Below are 16,301 nucleotides of genomic sequence, written 5' to 3'. Positions count from 1 at the left end.
TGAGGAGCATGCAGGGCATCTCCATGGTGATGGCAATGAGGTCATCATGATGCAGACACACTTACTCTTCGTTTTCTCCTCCCTTCGTCTTCGCTGCCCACCTCTCTCTCTCTCGCTCTCTCTCTCTCTCGCTCACGTGCACACACACCCACACTCCTCCCGGTCGCACATGCACACAGAGCGCCGTTCACCGGGTGCAATTACGATTCTGTCGCATCAGCAGCGCCAGAATAGCTGTTTTTGAAATAGGAGTTTGAAAACGGCCAACAACCAAAACACGCCCTGCCTCCGCTGCAGCTGACTCCTGCTTTTAACTCATCACTTGACTGACAGCACAATAGAGATGTCAGTCAGTTCGCTCATTAAGTGTGATTGCCGCTCCAGTCTCTCTCACTTGCTTTCTCAACTTTCCTGTCATGTGCGGAGTGAAAATCTTCACTCTGGACTCCAAAGGATTTGTGTTTTTAAACCATTTGCCTAAATTGTCAACTCTTGGTGAAGGCTTCTCACTCATCAGCTGCTAATTCAAAACACCAACAAGTCAGAAAATACATTTGGCGTGGGAAACTGATATCATCAGGTAAGGTTATTAACATGCTGATAGAACTGCAGTCGCTGAGGAGCATCATGATTTGCCCAAGGATAAGACTATAATGCCGTTACTTGTTTTTTTTCATGAAATTGAAAATGCTCTTAAATAGCTCGGCTTAGCTTTGGAGCCTCGTGGCAAATGTGATCATTGTCTCCCCTCAGAGATCAATGTGTGTCCAAGGCTGATTCACAGCGAATTCATTGGATGTGAAAGAGACGGGGTAAATCTTTATTGGCACCTTTTCCCCAGAGCGGACCGGCGCGGAGCAAAGTGTCATTGGAGATGTGATGCATTTGAGTGTTTATTTGGCCTGGCAGGGTCCACAGGTGTGTGGAGCGCTGGCCTCCATCGGCGCCTCCGAGAGCGAGATTTCTCTTGTCACTTCTTCATAGTCACCCTTTTTACGAACAGAGCGCGCGCTCCGCTTCAAGGTGACGCGAGCTCGTGCACCGACACGCGCTGCATGCGCACGCAGAAATGAAAGGAATAAAACCCATATGTCTGCCAAGCACCATCGTTGCACTGGCACTGCACTGGGGTACAGCCTCACAGTACATGCTGACATGCATAGTGTAAGGATGACAGGAATTAACATACACGATTGCGTAGACATTGTGAAGTGGTGCCAAGATTCTGGGAATGCCTTTTGGGTGAGGGAGCGAGAGAATTTGAACCACGGTAATGTAATTTCAATCATGCATCTATAAGGTTAACTGTATACTGCTGCCAAATAAGAAAGCAGGGGTCTCCTGGTATAGTATTTTAAGCACCCAGTGAACTTTTTCACTACATGCACTCACTTGGAATAGAAATATCATGTTCTTTACTCACGTTTAATTTAATTTAATTTCCAAACAGTTATAAAGCACTGCTATGCCAGTGTGTGTTTTTTTTTTAAATTCTCAGTTGATATTTTATGTTTTTTTTTAAATATTATGCAGCGGTTCTCGTCTCTTCATTAGGTGCCAGCAGCCTTCTCTCGGTATGTCCTTGTTCCTCTGCACCAAAAAGAAAAATAAAACTCAAAAACTGGACTTGGAAGTCACAGCATATCATAATGAGCCTTGAATGGAGAGCGTAGCTTGAGGTAACTAATTAAGCCGCATGTTTTACCTGATTTGAAATGTGAAAAAGACTGATGAGAATGGGTCAGAATTGTACAGCAGATGCATTTTACAGGCACTGTCCTCTTTTTTTTTTTTTTTTTTTTTTTTTGTTTTGTTTTTTTTTCTTTTTCCACAGAGAAATTCTCCCGCTACTCTGTTATTTCTTACCTGAGGTGTGCAGCCTGAGAGATAAGAAAATATTACCTGGCTCTAACTGTGCCATTGTTCCACCGGACTTGCACCTTGTTACTCCCTCTGTATCACATATATTTTTTAAAGATAATACAAGCTTATTTTAGTGGAAAGTTTGAGGTTGTTTGAGGGGTTCTCTGCAGAGAGAGAGAGAGAGAGAGAGAGAGAGAGAGAGAGAGAGAGAGAGAGAGAGAGAGAGAGAGAGAGAGAGAGAGAGAGAGAGAGAGAGAGAGAGAGAGAGAGAGAGAGAGAGAGAGAGAGAGAGAGAGAGAGAGAGAGAGAGAGAGAGAGAGAGAGAGAGAGAGAGAGAGAGAGGTTATTGCAGGAGAAGAGACAAAAAGGGAGTGCCTGCCCTTTTGTCTAAGTGCCGTCCCACAGCTTTTGGTTGTTTAGTCTGGTTGTATTGTCTGGTATCGGCTAGCTGTGTTTAGACAGAGTGGGCCTTTTGAGAGAGAGCAATGAGAGAGAATGGGAAATTGAGTGAGGGAGAGAGAGATGCATGAGGAACAAAGAGTGAAAGCAAGGACAAAGGCATAGAGAGAGAGAAGGCTGGAGATGGAGAGAGACAGAGATAGAAAGCGGATGGAGGCTGAAATGCAGGAAGGAGGACGGATGAATGAATGGATGGCGGCAGTGGAGAGATACAGAAGGGCCAGTGCACCCACCACAGGCTGCACGGTGCATAGCTTGACTCAAGACTCTGCAGGAAACTCTCATAGCTAGAGACAGCCCCCGCTCAAAGACTCTCGGCGTACGACGCCCGAGTTTTGAACTCGCGTCTTCTCATTACACCCTGTCAAGGCGCATGTGCACACACAGTTATTTGCATGCCGTATACTGTATACTGCGTTTGTACATTCATGCGCGCGCCACACACGCACACAGAGGTGGAAATTTCAAGGCGTTCTCTCCTCTGTGAGGCGAGACGCAGCGTGACAGACCCTGGCGTGCAGAATAAAGACTTATCATTCGCTGTCATTCTCTTCTTACAGGCCAGGGGATTTGCATGGGGCTCGCCGAACCTGGTTTGAGGTTGTTATTTATTTATTTCATCTCTGTTATCAAGGGCTCGGGAAGCATAACGTGCCTTTGGTGAGGGGGAGTACAATACACTACAAACCCCTCAGTGATGGATTTCACTACACAGACCCCGCTGTACTGCTTTGATTTATGATATAATATAGAGTGACACGCTGCTCATGCTACACAATAGTGCTATACCCCATACCAATGTCATTTCAGCTTACTGTTGCCTCCCAGCCTATCTATCACCGCCTGCTGTGCTCGAACATGGGAGAACCCTCAAACTCACTTCAAGGACAATCTGATTGCATTAACCAGCGATTAGGTGTATTAGATGAGCTGTAATTGCAGGGGTATTTATCTATTCAGATAAATGAGTTTTGACCCCAAGGTCACGATACTGCTGTGCTGTCCTCAAGTCTGCTTGAATGCATGCGCCTACCTGCCCGTGCCTCCCTTTGCCATATTGTTTTAACCTCTTCTGTTGCAGCCTAGATGCTTGAAGTAACTAATTTAGCTCCTTATGGTGCCAGCGGTGATGGTGTTTTTTTTATAGACCTGCACAGCAGTGCTCATTTCTCTCCCTCTTGTCGCAGCCCTCGTTAATGACTGGGAGAACAGGAATTAGAGGCAACAAATGAGCCGCAGTGTGTTCCGTGTCAGTCGGGTGCAATGGGAGCAGATGCTGAGAGCATTCAGAGCATTCACACGTTCATGTCAACATGGTCTTTCACTCACTCTATTTCTCTCTCTTTTCCTCCCTCCCTCCCTCTCTTTCTATCTTTGGAACCCTGTTGTTTTACTCATCTGGATCTTCGCCACACTGTTTCTGACAGGCAGCTCCTCCACATTATAATAATATCCCCCTAATGGCTGTGGTGCCAACATTGGATTTGGTTATCTCCCACTTTGTGGAGTGATTTCTAAACTTCTGCCTCCCGTCTGTCTCTGTCTCTGTCCCGCAGGCCGGCTCCCGTCGTTCCCTCTGAGTGGAAGAGGAAGTGATGTCACGCCACCATCACCGCTTTGAAAGGGACTACCGGGGACCCTGGGAGCGCAGAGACATCCGTCCCTCCGGTCTCCACAATGGAGGAGCCAGTCATAGCTGTGCCTCCGCTGTTGTCAATGGCAACAACCGGCCGGGACTCCTTCCACTCCCAGTCATCCCCTCCCTCCTTCCCACCCCGGTTACAGTCGCCGTGACAACGTCGAGCAGCGACATGGTGGTCAAGCGAGGCATCACAGCGGCAGGATCGGTCACTGCAGCATCAGCCAAGGTAAGACGTCTGTCCAGACGGACGCTTTGTTGCCTCTTTCTGACTCTTCTTGGAAAACCTCTTAGTCTCCCTCTGTCAGGTTTGTTTTCCACATATTGCCTCTCTGTCAACTTTTTTAAATCTCTGAGGACTCTCCAACTGGACATAATCTCCAGTTTTCTTTATGCTTTTTGAGGCTCTCCAACTTCCCTCTGCCTCTTGCCATCCTCCAGTTCAGCTCCTCCACCTCCTCCAACTGTTTCTGCACTGTCCAACTCACTGGCTTGCCCGTCTTCATGGTTCAACTGTCTCAGCTCTCCAAGTCCCTCTGCTCTATCTCTTTGCTCTCTTTCTGCCTTCTGCACTCTCTACCCTTATCCTTCACTCCAATTCTTCCTCTCTCTCTCTCTCGCTCTCTCTCTCTCCCTCTCCCTCTCTCTGGAATGCCCCATTCCTGCCAAACCGTTTACTTCCATCTTCATTCTCTCTCTCGCCCAAATGGCAGGCTTGTCCTGCCTTTTCCTCCTCACTAATTTCCTTCTTTCATTATGTAAATGACCTGTGACAGTGGTTGAGATTGGGCCAGAATATAGGTGCTTACAGCAGTACTGCTCATTGTGCCCTGACAGGTGTTTTTTGGGGAAAAAAAAAATCCAATAAACCAGAACATTCTAATTAATATATGAAACATAAGGCAGTATAACCAGATCTTATGCTTGTCTGTTTCAGAATATGTATTTAAGTTTTGGCCATGTATATCTACCTTCTGAATATAGGGATCACCATTAAAAAAGGTATCAGCAGGTTATATATTGACTGTGCTAAATATTGACTGCACTATATATTTGAGCTAAAATGGGTCACTAGCCTACATCTAGTGGGGCTCCCACGTGACGGAATTGGCAATATTGAGTGGTTTCCTCTTCTGGTTGCCAGACGAAAAAGGTAAGAGTCTCTGATTGATTGTGTACCTTATTTTTAGTTGTATTTAGGTCTCACAGTGAAATCTTGGAAGTGTCTGAGTGGTATATTCAAGCACTCTACAGTGCATTTGGGCTAACCGCCCCCTCGTCCAGGGATTTAGCTAGCTAGCTGGCTGTCAGCAGTGTGTGAGGAGAGGGGCCTTCATCAAAAAAGAGTTAGACATCTCAGCCTCTCCCTCGCCTCCGCTTCCATGGATACCATTCATCTTCTTTCAGCACTCCTCCTCACTATCAGATCATTTGGTTTAATTTGAACTTCAGGAGCTGTTTTTCTTTGCCGCCTTCTTGGCCTCTCACTCTCTGCAGGGCCCGCACTCTAACCGCTGCCAGGAGCAGAGGTAAACAATGCATCGGTAATTTAGCCCCCAAGTGAGCATCATTAGCTGCCCCGCTGAATTCACTGACCACAGAAACATTAAATCTGCTCTGACACCGCGTCGGCCCCTCCTTTTGTGCAGCTGAATAATTACATACATCCGGGCAAAGTCTCGCCAGCTCCCATCGTGACCATTGTCGTCATTCAATGGCTGCCAGAGCAATTAGGTGCCTTCAGTGTGGCTCATGCGCCTCAGCACTGCTCCCACTTGTCAGAGTGAAACCCATCCGCAGGCCTGGGTGTGCGTTTTTTTTTTTTTTTTTTTTTTCTTCTGCGTGCCATGCCGTACATGCACATGTGTGCGTCTTCCTCTATATGTATGAATGTCTGCACACATATGCAGCTGACATTATGCATATCCCTCCCCAGATGCCCGTGCAGTCTGCTCGCTTCATTCAAGGCTTTACCTCTCTACTTTGTCTTGCCTTTGACAGCCCTTTGTAAGGCGGGCATTAGAGACCACGCAGCGACATTTGGAAAGGGAAATACCCAGAGTCTGGGCTCCGCTTTAATTAAAGCCTAGAAGATATACAGGGGCCTCAAGAGGTGGCCCACACTATAGGAGCCCCTCTTTCCTCTCTCTCGGTCTGGCTGTCTCTTGCCCTTACACACGCTCTCCCTCTCTCTCTCTCTCTCTCTCTCTCTCTCTCTTTCTCACTCTCTTTCTGTCATCTTCGATCAAAGCTGTTGGGGGTCACAGAGAGTCTGATGGACGGATGCAGCTCTCTCCCTTGGTCCCTGTGTCTCAGTTCTGTCCGTGGCTACACTAAAAAGCTGACAGGCCGTTATTGATCTCCACTGTTTGGAGACTCTCTCCTGAAAGATCCCGGGGCCCGCAAAGGGGACACAGCCTAAGAGCTTGACATGTAGTGTGTGTCCGCGTGCGTGATGAACCCATGCTCGTATGGATCAGTGTAATAATGTCTTTATGTGTGCGAGTGTGTGTGTGTGTGTGTGTGTGTGTGTGTGTGTGTGTGTGTGTGTGTAATAATCACTTCCTTGTGTATTTGTAGACATAGTGTGTGTGCACAGTTTGAGTGTTTGCTTTTGTTCTTTCTGTGATCTGTTATGAGTTTTTGCTCTAATGTGATGTGGTTTCCTTCAGGCTAAAATTATCAAGTTAAGAGTCGTTTTCTGGTTGGCATGGTGAGTGTGTGTGTGTTTGTGTGTGTGTGTTTGCGCGCGTTTGTAAGTAAGGCAAATGCTGAGAGTCAAAAAGTACCATCTGCTCACGATGTCCATCCTGATGTAAGGCTAGCCACATGGAACGGCGGACTGTAGTTAATTCAGAGCTACACTTTGTTTACCCCAGACGGGCCTTTAATTAATTTTTATGTATTATTATGTTGTCATCGCGGATGTATTTTCACTGCACACAGGGATTAATTCTGAGCTGCTGATGACCACAGCTATTTCTGTGTCCTGCTGATGAATAGTCATTTAAGGCGGCCCGACAGGTTGTGAATTAGTGAAGGAGAAATCTCCACAATCAGGACTGTTTGGGGTCAGGAGGAGTGACACAAAAGCAATTAATTTCCATGGATTCATCAAACAATTATCCATAAATGCGGCTATTTTATTATGTGTGTTTTTGTTGTGATTAAACCTGGGAAAGGTTTCGTGAAAGATTTGTCCCGTGGTTAATGCTGAGAGCAGTGTTTGCACAAAGTTTGCACACAAGCGTTTAACAGCCTTTTTATGGGCTATGTGTGGGGATTTTATAGGAATTATAAACATAGGCCAAAGCTGGAGTCTTTCATCTGCTAATATGTATATTAATATTCCTCAGAGCACCTTCCTACAGATACCCCATTGAAACTTTGATATTTTCCTACATGCTCTAATGCCCTAGTTTGAAAGGGTAAATCCCTCTTCCCCTGATTAAAATGTTTTAACTTTTTCAGCACGAGAGCCCAAGTTTGGATCTCTGCTCTTACTGAGCACAAATGCAGTGCCTGCTACAGCAAGTATTGTGTATAAATGGTCAATAAAGAGAGCTTTTAGCAGAGATGGCAGCGCGCACAGACTCAGCGGCTCTTGGCTTTCTGACTTCAATTGTTTTACTCTTATTAATTGCGCTGATCAGGAGTAGCACTCATCATTTTGCTGTACTTGCACCGTGGCAAGGCTTTCTATTCTATTCTTTCAGCTTTGCAAAAACAAAGTATTGATCAACTGCTGGTAAAAGCTGAAATAGACTAAAAAAAATCCAAATAATATATATTTTTAAAACAATCTAGATTAAGAGGCTTAAAAATCAGAGGCATTTTTTTTTTTTTTTTTTTTTTTTTTTGCCTACCTCTCCTAATAACACATTTTTTTTTGTCTTGTAGATAAAGGGAATCCTGCATGCTGTTTGAAAGACATAAATACTTTTACACACTGACACAATTTACTATTATCATGATTGCTATGGTGGCATGCAGGGATCCTGATTATTTTGGCTTGTTCGCTTGGTTGTAGCACCAGAAATGGCTGGAGTTGTATTTTATTGCACTACCCATCTTGCAGCATGCAGGCTGACAGAGACGTTAGCTGTGGTGTGGTTAATCTAGCATGTTAGTTGCACAGGGTGTCACATATGCTGTCCAATGTCCAATTTCTGGGATTAAGAAGTTGTAACATGTAGAAAATATAACATTTACATTTTGATTGAGACTGGAGACACACAATGTGATCGTATAGAACTGGTAGCCGGGGTGAGTTGTCAGCTTTTGGTTGAATTGTTTACTGATGTGATTTGCTCTGTGATTGTTGGTGAATCAGTGGTGAGTTTTAGTGATAACTGAGCAACCACGGAGGTCCAGGCAACTTTAGCTGTGGGCTGTTTGGTGTTGAGAGTGGGTGGTTCTGGGGTGCCAAAATCACTGTGGAGCCATCTGGAGGTGTCTTGGGCCTCATTCAACTCAACGGGAGGTGCCCTGGTAACCCAATAGTGGCATACCAGCACTCGCACATTAAATCCTGTAACATTTGTTGGCTGGTGCCGCCTTTCTGATGATGCTGGATGCTTATGATTGCATAGCCTGATGTCCTAGTAGTCATCATAGATGGCTTAGTGCATTGTACTTTGTAAGGATTCAAGGAACTTTATTGTCATACCAGCTCACATTTACACGTTAGTGGTACGAAATTAGAACTCAGGTCCCAGTATAAGCCTAAATAAATAAATAAAGCAAGGTAAAAAAAAAAAAAAAAAAAAAAAAGAATAGAAAAAAAGAAATGTAATTATAAAATATACAATATATAAGTATGAACAGTATATATCAATTATAAACAATATGTATAAATATAAACAGTATGTATAAACTATAAACAGTATATGTAAATAAATATAAACAGCCTATATAAATGTAAACAGTGTATATATAATAGAAACAGTGTGTATGAATAGATATAAGAAGCATATATAAATGGACCAAGTGACAGAACCCAATGCGCAATACTGGGGTTCAGGTACTGTTAGACTTGATACACAAGTACTCTGCATGAATGCTCACTCAAATTCAGTATGTGGATTTAAAAAAAAAAAAATGTATGTAGGCTGTGTCTTTGTAGGTATGTCTTTGTTTTAAAGTCTAGGGCATTATGTAGGCTACATGGAATGGACTGTATTTGTTACTGTATTTGGGAAGTTCTTCTTTTGAAACTGTTTTTATCACTGGCCACAAAACTGGCTGCACAGAACTTCAATACCCCGGCATTGACTGTACTGAGATCATCAATAGGCCTTGTCTTGAAGCAAAATGACATATTGTGTCTTGTCTGTCATTGATTGCAGCCAGGTCAGCTAGCCCAGAGATTGAGGTAGACCCCATGCTGTGGCCAACACAACATGGCATCCAGGGAACAGCAGGTGTCATGGCCTTCCTCAGACACAATCGAAAAAGGAAAAAACCCTCACAAAACCCCTCTCAGCAGAATGATTTTTTTTTTTTTCTGCAGCCAGGGCAAGCAACAAAAAAAAGCACTGTAAGGTGACAGTTGAGTGACAAAGAGAACCATGCAGACTGTATTACAAAAAATATATTCCAGTCAGGTTTGGTATATTTCAGCAGTTTTTGAGGCAGCTACAAAGACGGCAAGCCAACTTGACAGTCAGATATGACTGTGCATCACATTTGAAGTGCATTACCAGTGGTTTAGGTTGTATTTTGCTGGGCCTTTGTATCCGTAGTGGAGCCAGCCCACGTGAAAACTCGTCATGTAAACCTCAGTTTTATGTCTGGGAGCCTGGTGATGAATAGATTGGAAGATGTTGAAATCATTGAATCGTTATCGAGGTTGAGGCTATAAGAGGAGGAAAAAAAAATGCTTTTGAAAATCAGGATAACCTTGCTACGAGGTTGCAGTGAAATGTATTGAATATGAGATGATTAAAGTTTAAGAAGGTGCACACCAGGGAAGCGGGATGAGGAAGACAGAAAGGAGACAGGAGGGAGGGAGAGAGAGAGAGAGAGAGAGAGAGAGATTGCAGGTGAGAGTGGCTTTTGAATTAGCTTCAGATAGGAGAGGAAGCTACAATTGTTCTATCAAATGGTGGAGCTCTATCACCCAGATAAGATGAAACTTTACATTTCCAAGGCACACAAACTCACCATGGGGCTTTAAAGAAATCCCAGCTCCCATATGGTGATAGCCGAGAGCACCGAGTAGAAAAATGCATTGATTCAGAGCTTCAAAATGAATATGTTCTCCAGGCTGCCTTTTGTTAAGATATGAATACCATAAACTATTGCACGTCTCAGTGTGAAATGTTTGATCATTAATTACTCTGATATGATTTTATGACCCCCCTTTGGAGTTGTAAGATTTATTGGTTCTTACTTGTCAGGAGGGAAACAGTGTGAATATAAATACAAATTTACAAAAGTGTCATCTGTTCAAGCTGAACGGATTTGAGTTAAAACTGTCTTTATGTTGCTCTTGCTGAGACTTCACTCCATCAGTGGCCATAAATTATTTCCTATCTGATCATATCACTAATACACATTGAAATATGTCTGGTACATCCAGCTTTGGAAAGAATTTTTTGGATGAACTTAACTGTGCATATAGTAAAAAGTGCCTGCATTTTATTTATTTTTCTTTTTGAGTAAAAATAGGATGAATCGTTTGCTCAGTAATTTCTGACATGTTAACCGGAATTAAAATTTAAAAGTTTTTAGCTCGTGCACTTGGAACGCCTGCTTAAATACCAAGTGATCTTTCAGATGTACCACTGTGTTTTTTGTTTTTTTTTCCGTAGGAGCAGCAGGGTAAACAATCTCCACACGCTGCTGCCTGGGTGTGATTTATTAGCTTATATGTGTTGTCATCCCATCACAGACTTGCTGCATGCCATTTGCATTCACAGCGAAAATGGAGGAAAATCCAGTTGGGTTGTACGTTTCTCAGAAGTAGACTAAATGAAATATTAATGATTGGTGAGGAATACTTCATTTCATCGCCACGGTCTTGATTTACTATTCATATGCAGATTATGTCAAACCTGAACGTAGTTTCAAAGGTCAGTCAAGTATCTATTTAATTATCTCACTTTCGGTGCCTCAACTGTTATGAAATTTTAAAACCTGGCGAGGAGGGATCCTTTCCTTGTGTTGTTCTTTTTGTGCGGCTGCTTACGAGATTATGAATATGTTTTTATCTGTGAATGGCAGAGTGCTGGAGGAGAACCTTTCAGCTCTTTTTTGGCTTGTCCATCCGGTCCACATGTCAGCTTGAATAAAGATAGCCCTTACAGTGTGTGCAGAGAGCTGCCCTCGAGTATTAGACATGCTGCTATTAGAAATGTCACTTCCTTTTTGCCTTTTCTGATTGGATTTTTCCTCCGTAGGAGCACAACATCCTAATTCCTGGCACCGTAGGCATGATGTTTCCAAGGAATATTATTGTCCACATTCAGGGCTCAACGTGTCTCGTAAGATGGCTTCACTTGATTTTATTGGGTCTGACAGTTTATGGACAAAGCGTCGTAATTTTCCCAGTCCACTGTTTTACTTTCCACAGGTCCTACATTAATTCTTAATCATCTTTTTCCACAAACGCTTAATGTTTGTGTACAAACAAATCCTCGGTCAGGCATCTGCAACGGAGTCATTAAAATCAGTGGGCCTCAGGGGAGCACGCAGGGATTAGGCTGTGATTTTCCTTGAGATGATACATGGAAACTTTGGAGTGTTAACGAGAAGCAGTGATTGTCTGTTTACCACGAGCAATCGAACCGGGGTCTGGATATCTTGACACCATGTGGGGAGAATTAAAGCTTTCCACTCAGAATCAGACCAGGCCACATTGCAGTGGTGCTAATCAAGGACAGATAGAAAGACAGAGAGACAGACAGAGGGAGGTAGGAAGAGAGAGAGAGAGAGAGAGAGAGAGAGAGGGAGAGCACCTCAGTTGTGAAGCTGCACACTGTCAAGCTGTCAGAGGAAATGCACTGTAAAAAGGGAACTGTCAGAGTTCATTTTCAGATCGCATTGTTGGAAAATGGGAATCATACTTCTGACGACAGATTTATCAGAAATCTCACACCGTCGTCACACGGCCAGGACACTGGCGTCCTTTATAAGGCGGAGTCTTTGACAGCGGTATTCTTGATAAGAAAAGATGTGCCGTGTATAAAAATAAAACTGTGGGCAGATGTGGAACGATAATAATGCAACAGGTCAAAGCAAAGGTGAAGGCATCTGTTATCGTTGTCGGTCTTGTCAATCTCACCATGACAGGATGTTCTGCCGGGTTCATCCAATTCATATCCTCTCCTGGGTCTTTCCTGCATCTGTGTTCCCGTCTACAGGGGCAGGATCCCAGCTGGCCTTTTGTGCCAACAATGGAGAGCTGCACCTGTCCATCCCAACTGCCTGTCGCTCCGATCACACTCCTGCAACCTGGCCAAGTCCTCCCCGTCTTTGTCTGTGTTTAGATGCCTGTGCTCCGTCAGAGCTTGGCTTTAATCTGCTTAGAAAAAAAAACAGAAGTGGAGCTAGGTTTTTGTTCTGGAGCTGCGGACGTCCCGAAATAAGAGAGCTTTCGGGGTGCTGGCAGTGGAGTGAGTTTGTGCTGGATACTGTGGGCTTTACAAAGGACTGCATCCACGGCTCTGGCAGGAGACAAGAAGATGGCCCAGCAAGGGTCTGCTCTCCTCAGTTCTGCTGCGTTGTGTGGGTGGGAATGGAAAGCAGCCTCCTCCTCAACACACCGGCTGTCTTGTGAGTCTGGCTCCAATCTGACGGCCTGGTGGCTCAATCTAATAAGCAGTCATATGATATCAGATTCAGATCTCCCTGCTTTGTGAAAGATGAGATGCACCCAACCTACCACAACCCACCCACCTCCACCCCTCCCTCTCTTGATTTTGCAATGACGATGCATTTTGAGCGTGTGATACTGAAAGGAGAGGCGAGCGTGTTGTACTGTACATCTGCTCTCACAGCACTACACGGGGATCTTTGCGCTCATCTCGGCTCAGCCGAAGCCCAGCATGACAATGGACGTCACTATGTAAACAAAGGTGTATTTACAGAAGACAGATTGGGCCCACAGACTTGCTCTTTTCTTCTTTTCCCCCTTTCTCTCGGGCTCCCGTGCACGTCATTTGCTTTGTCTCCTAAGATCAAATCAGGGTTCAAGAATTAAGAGCTTCTTTTACTCTCACTCTGCAATATCTCAATTGATGGAAGTACCGCAACGAGAGAAACCTCCCCAATTTATCGCGCCTGCGTTTTATCTCTCTCAGTCACTCTTACCTTCATTTCTCTTTCTATCTAACTCCTCAACCCCATCTCTCCCTGTCTCTCCCCCCGCTGCCACCCCTCTAGCCACTTCAAACATCTTCTTGTCTTCGTTGAAGCGTAGATCCTCATTCCTGCGTCAGCGTTGCCTCCCTGTGAGCGCGCGTGTGTGAAATTGGATTGCTGATCCGTTGGCACTGAGTGGCAGAGATGTAATATGGGATAGCGGCAGCCGCGTGTTCTGATGCCCGAGACAGCTGTTACAGGACACCGACGGATCACGGATGACGCTTGACTCCCGGTCTTCATCTCTTCAAGGCTGGAATTGCTTTGGGCAAATCTCGTGACAATGTAAAGAAGAGCGCCACAGAACAACAAATACGAGCCCACATGGCTGTGGTCAGACGAAATGCCCCGCGCAGCATGTGAAAAGTTGTCAGATTTGCTCAAGTCGTTCAACTGTCAGGGGGTCATTGTTGATCCCGAGGCAACTTGACACGCCTGTCATCTTGGATTTACCCTAATCATTAGCCATTGCTGCCACCACTGCATCTCATCCCTCCGCTTTCTAATCATAGGTTTTGGGCGTCCGTGTCAACAGTTAAGCCCTGCAGTGTAAAAACGAGTTCCCAAACACCGTCAGTGTGCCTTTTAATGATCAATTAACACGTTACATGTGATTAGAAATGCCGTTTGTTACGTCTGATCCAGGGGTGTACCTTTCGAATCTTCAATGCATGGTCTAAAACAGCATTATTCACCATCAACTTTGTATGGGAGAACTTACTTCACTGTGGGATTGTGACATTGTTGGAGGGTGTCATTTTTTATTTACATTCGGCTTTTAGATGCTGCGCTGTTCAATGGATTTGTTGGCTTTTTCAGTTAAATATGTACAAAGAATGCACAAAGCAAAAAAAAAAAAAAAAGACTGAAGCCAAAGGGTGATATAAAGAAAAACTACACCTTGTTAACAGTGTGGATCCGTGCGAGCTATCATTACTGATCCAGATGTTCTGCCTCCAAAAACAGTATCTGATATTAAAGCATATCTTGTGTTTGCCGTGAGTGCATACACTTGTGAACACTTTAACCCTATAAAGCCTGAACTATGAAAGAATTGGCAGAAAATTCATTTTTTTTGAAACTGAACCCTTTATTTAGTCCTATAACAAAAAACAAAACAAAAAAAAATCGAAAAATATGTTATTACACGACCTTTCTGGTGTATGATATATGATATGTACTTGAAGTGCCAATGGTATGGTCCAGGGTGAACAGGGGAAGTGTTCAAAGCTATACAACAGTATTTTGGTCAAGTATTGATTAAACTGAAAACGAAAAATGGAATTGAAAATGTGTATCATATATGATACAAATGGCTTTATAGGGTTAAAAATGTCAGGTCTTTCGAGCTTCATGCGTTTCCTTAGGCGACTCAGTGAATCCCGATGTTCTGTTCTCACGTAATCACAATTTGTGCTTCTCCCGGAAGCACAATTTAGATGATGGGGAAAAAAATCTTCACATAGTGCAGTGCATGGTCACATTGGGCCCTGTGGTAGCTGCACATTCAAGGTTAGTTTTTACACAGCAGTTTACTGAAGCTCTGTGAACCCGGATCAGGAGGCTGGGCTTTCCAGTTCAGGGCCGCCATTCATCCAACTATGTAATTGAGCACATCAGCAAATGAACGGATCAACTCTCTAGCCCTTGAAAGACCTACACTTAGTAGCGGTACTCCCCTTCAAGTGTTAAATGAACTCCCTGCTGAGTCTAGCTGACTGTATGTCATTTGGTTTTCGGCTGGCAACAAACCCAGCTCTCTCATCTGTCAGCCTCCTCCCCTCTTCCTCTATCCCCTCCCCCATCCCTTTGTCTGTCCTGTTCCACAATTGCGGAATAAAGAGCAGTGGCATTTAAAAAGGTCCACATGTGGAGGGGTTGACATTCAGAGCGCCGCCACCTTAAGGTTAACTCCATACGAAAGGTGATTCCGAATGGAGGCTTTTAAAGCATCAATCATGTCATGTGAAATATCAGATATCAAGTGAGGAGGCAGAGTGAGTAGCGTTTAAAATTCACAAGTAAACAATACATTTCTCTCACCAGCATGTCTGGCACTTCAGTCCGACTCGTCTCACACCTTTGACACAAAGCGCTTCAGGCGCTCCAAGCAGTGGTTACATGCAACAATAGGCATTCAGCTGTGTTCAGGTTTTGTGTGCTACCCGGTTTATATATGTGTAAATGAATATGGGTACAGAAAGAGCAATTATGAACAACGATTTTAAAGGTGCCGCCTGAGGGTGAATCTTGAATCCTGGCAAAACTAAAACATTCACTTGTTCATTCTAATTTGAAAAAGGTTATCTAAGTGCCTGCACTTTCTTTGATTATAAATAGCCGTTGACAGCCATTGCTTTGAAACCTCCTTGGTTGACTTGGCCAGGTTTTCAGTTGGGTGCACAAAGCGGACATTAAGCAAGGCTTAAAAGAGGTTTTCTTGAAAACAGTGGGAAACAAAATCATTAGCCAATTGACTGTGCTCTCTCTCCCCCCCTGCACCGGTATCTGGGATAGATTTAGTCCGAATTTGGTTTAGCTTCAGTGAGGGGCCTCCAGTGCAGAACAGAGCATGAAATACAAAAGGCACTGCACAGGGGAATGAATTGCTTTTAACCACTGGAAGGCCACTGACATGGTTGATTTCACACCAGCACTGTAGTCATGGCATAATTAAAAACTGCAACTTAAACTTCCAAACGGTGTCATGGTGGGAGGCTTAGTTTAGCAACATATATAATTTACATGAAAGCCTGTTTGGTCATGGATGGAGGAGAATCATCACTTAATACCAGGTTTGTTTAACAGCCGCTGCCCTGTAATTTCATATTTTTTATTTGTTGATGAAAACATAGCACTGTTTTTTTTTTTTTTTTTTTTTTTTTACTGTTCATCTCTGCATAATCATCCTTTCACAGCACGCAGACATGTTGCAGCTAATGCTGTCTAAAAATATTTCAGGAGGTCACACAGT

At 44.0% G+C, this 16,301-nt stretch overlaps 1 protein-coding gene across 3 annotated transcripts in view; it reads left to right on the top strand.

Annotated features, from left to right (window-relative positions):
* Positions 1-16,301, top strand: part of klhl29 (kelch like family member 29) — a 222,630-nt gene that overhangs the window by 66,533 nt on the left and 139,796 nt on the right. For all 3 annotated transcript variants that reach the window (XM_030047294.1, XM_030047293.1, XM_030047295.1), the window contains one exon: positions 3,879-4,190. In XM_030047294.1, the coding sequence (XP_029903154.1) occupies positions 3,918-4,190 (273 nt within the window). In that variant the 5' untranslated portion in view covers positions 3,879-3,917. The remainder of the gene's footprint in view (positions 1-3,878; positions 4,191-16,301) is intronic.

The sequence above is a fragment of the Myripristis murdjan genome, chromosome 24 (genome assembly GCF_902150065.1).
Source record: "Myripristis murdjan chromosome 24, fMyrMur1.1, whole genome shotgun sequence".
NCBI lineage: Eukaryota > Metazoa > Chordata > Actinopteri > Holocentriformes > Holocentridae > Myripristis > Myripristis murdjan.
Note: the sequence above shows the minus strand (reverse complement) of the source record. Positions and strands in the feature narration are given on the sequence as shown.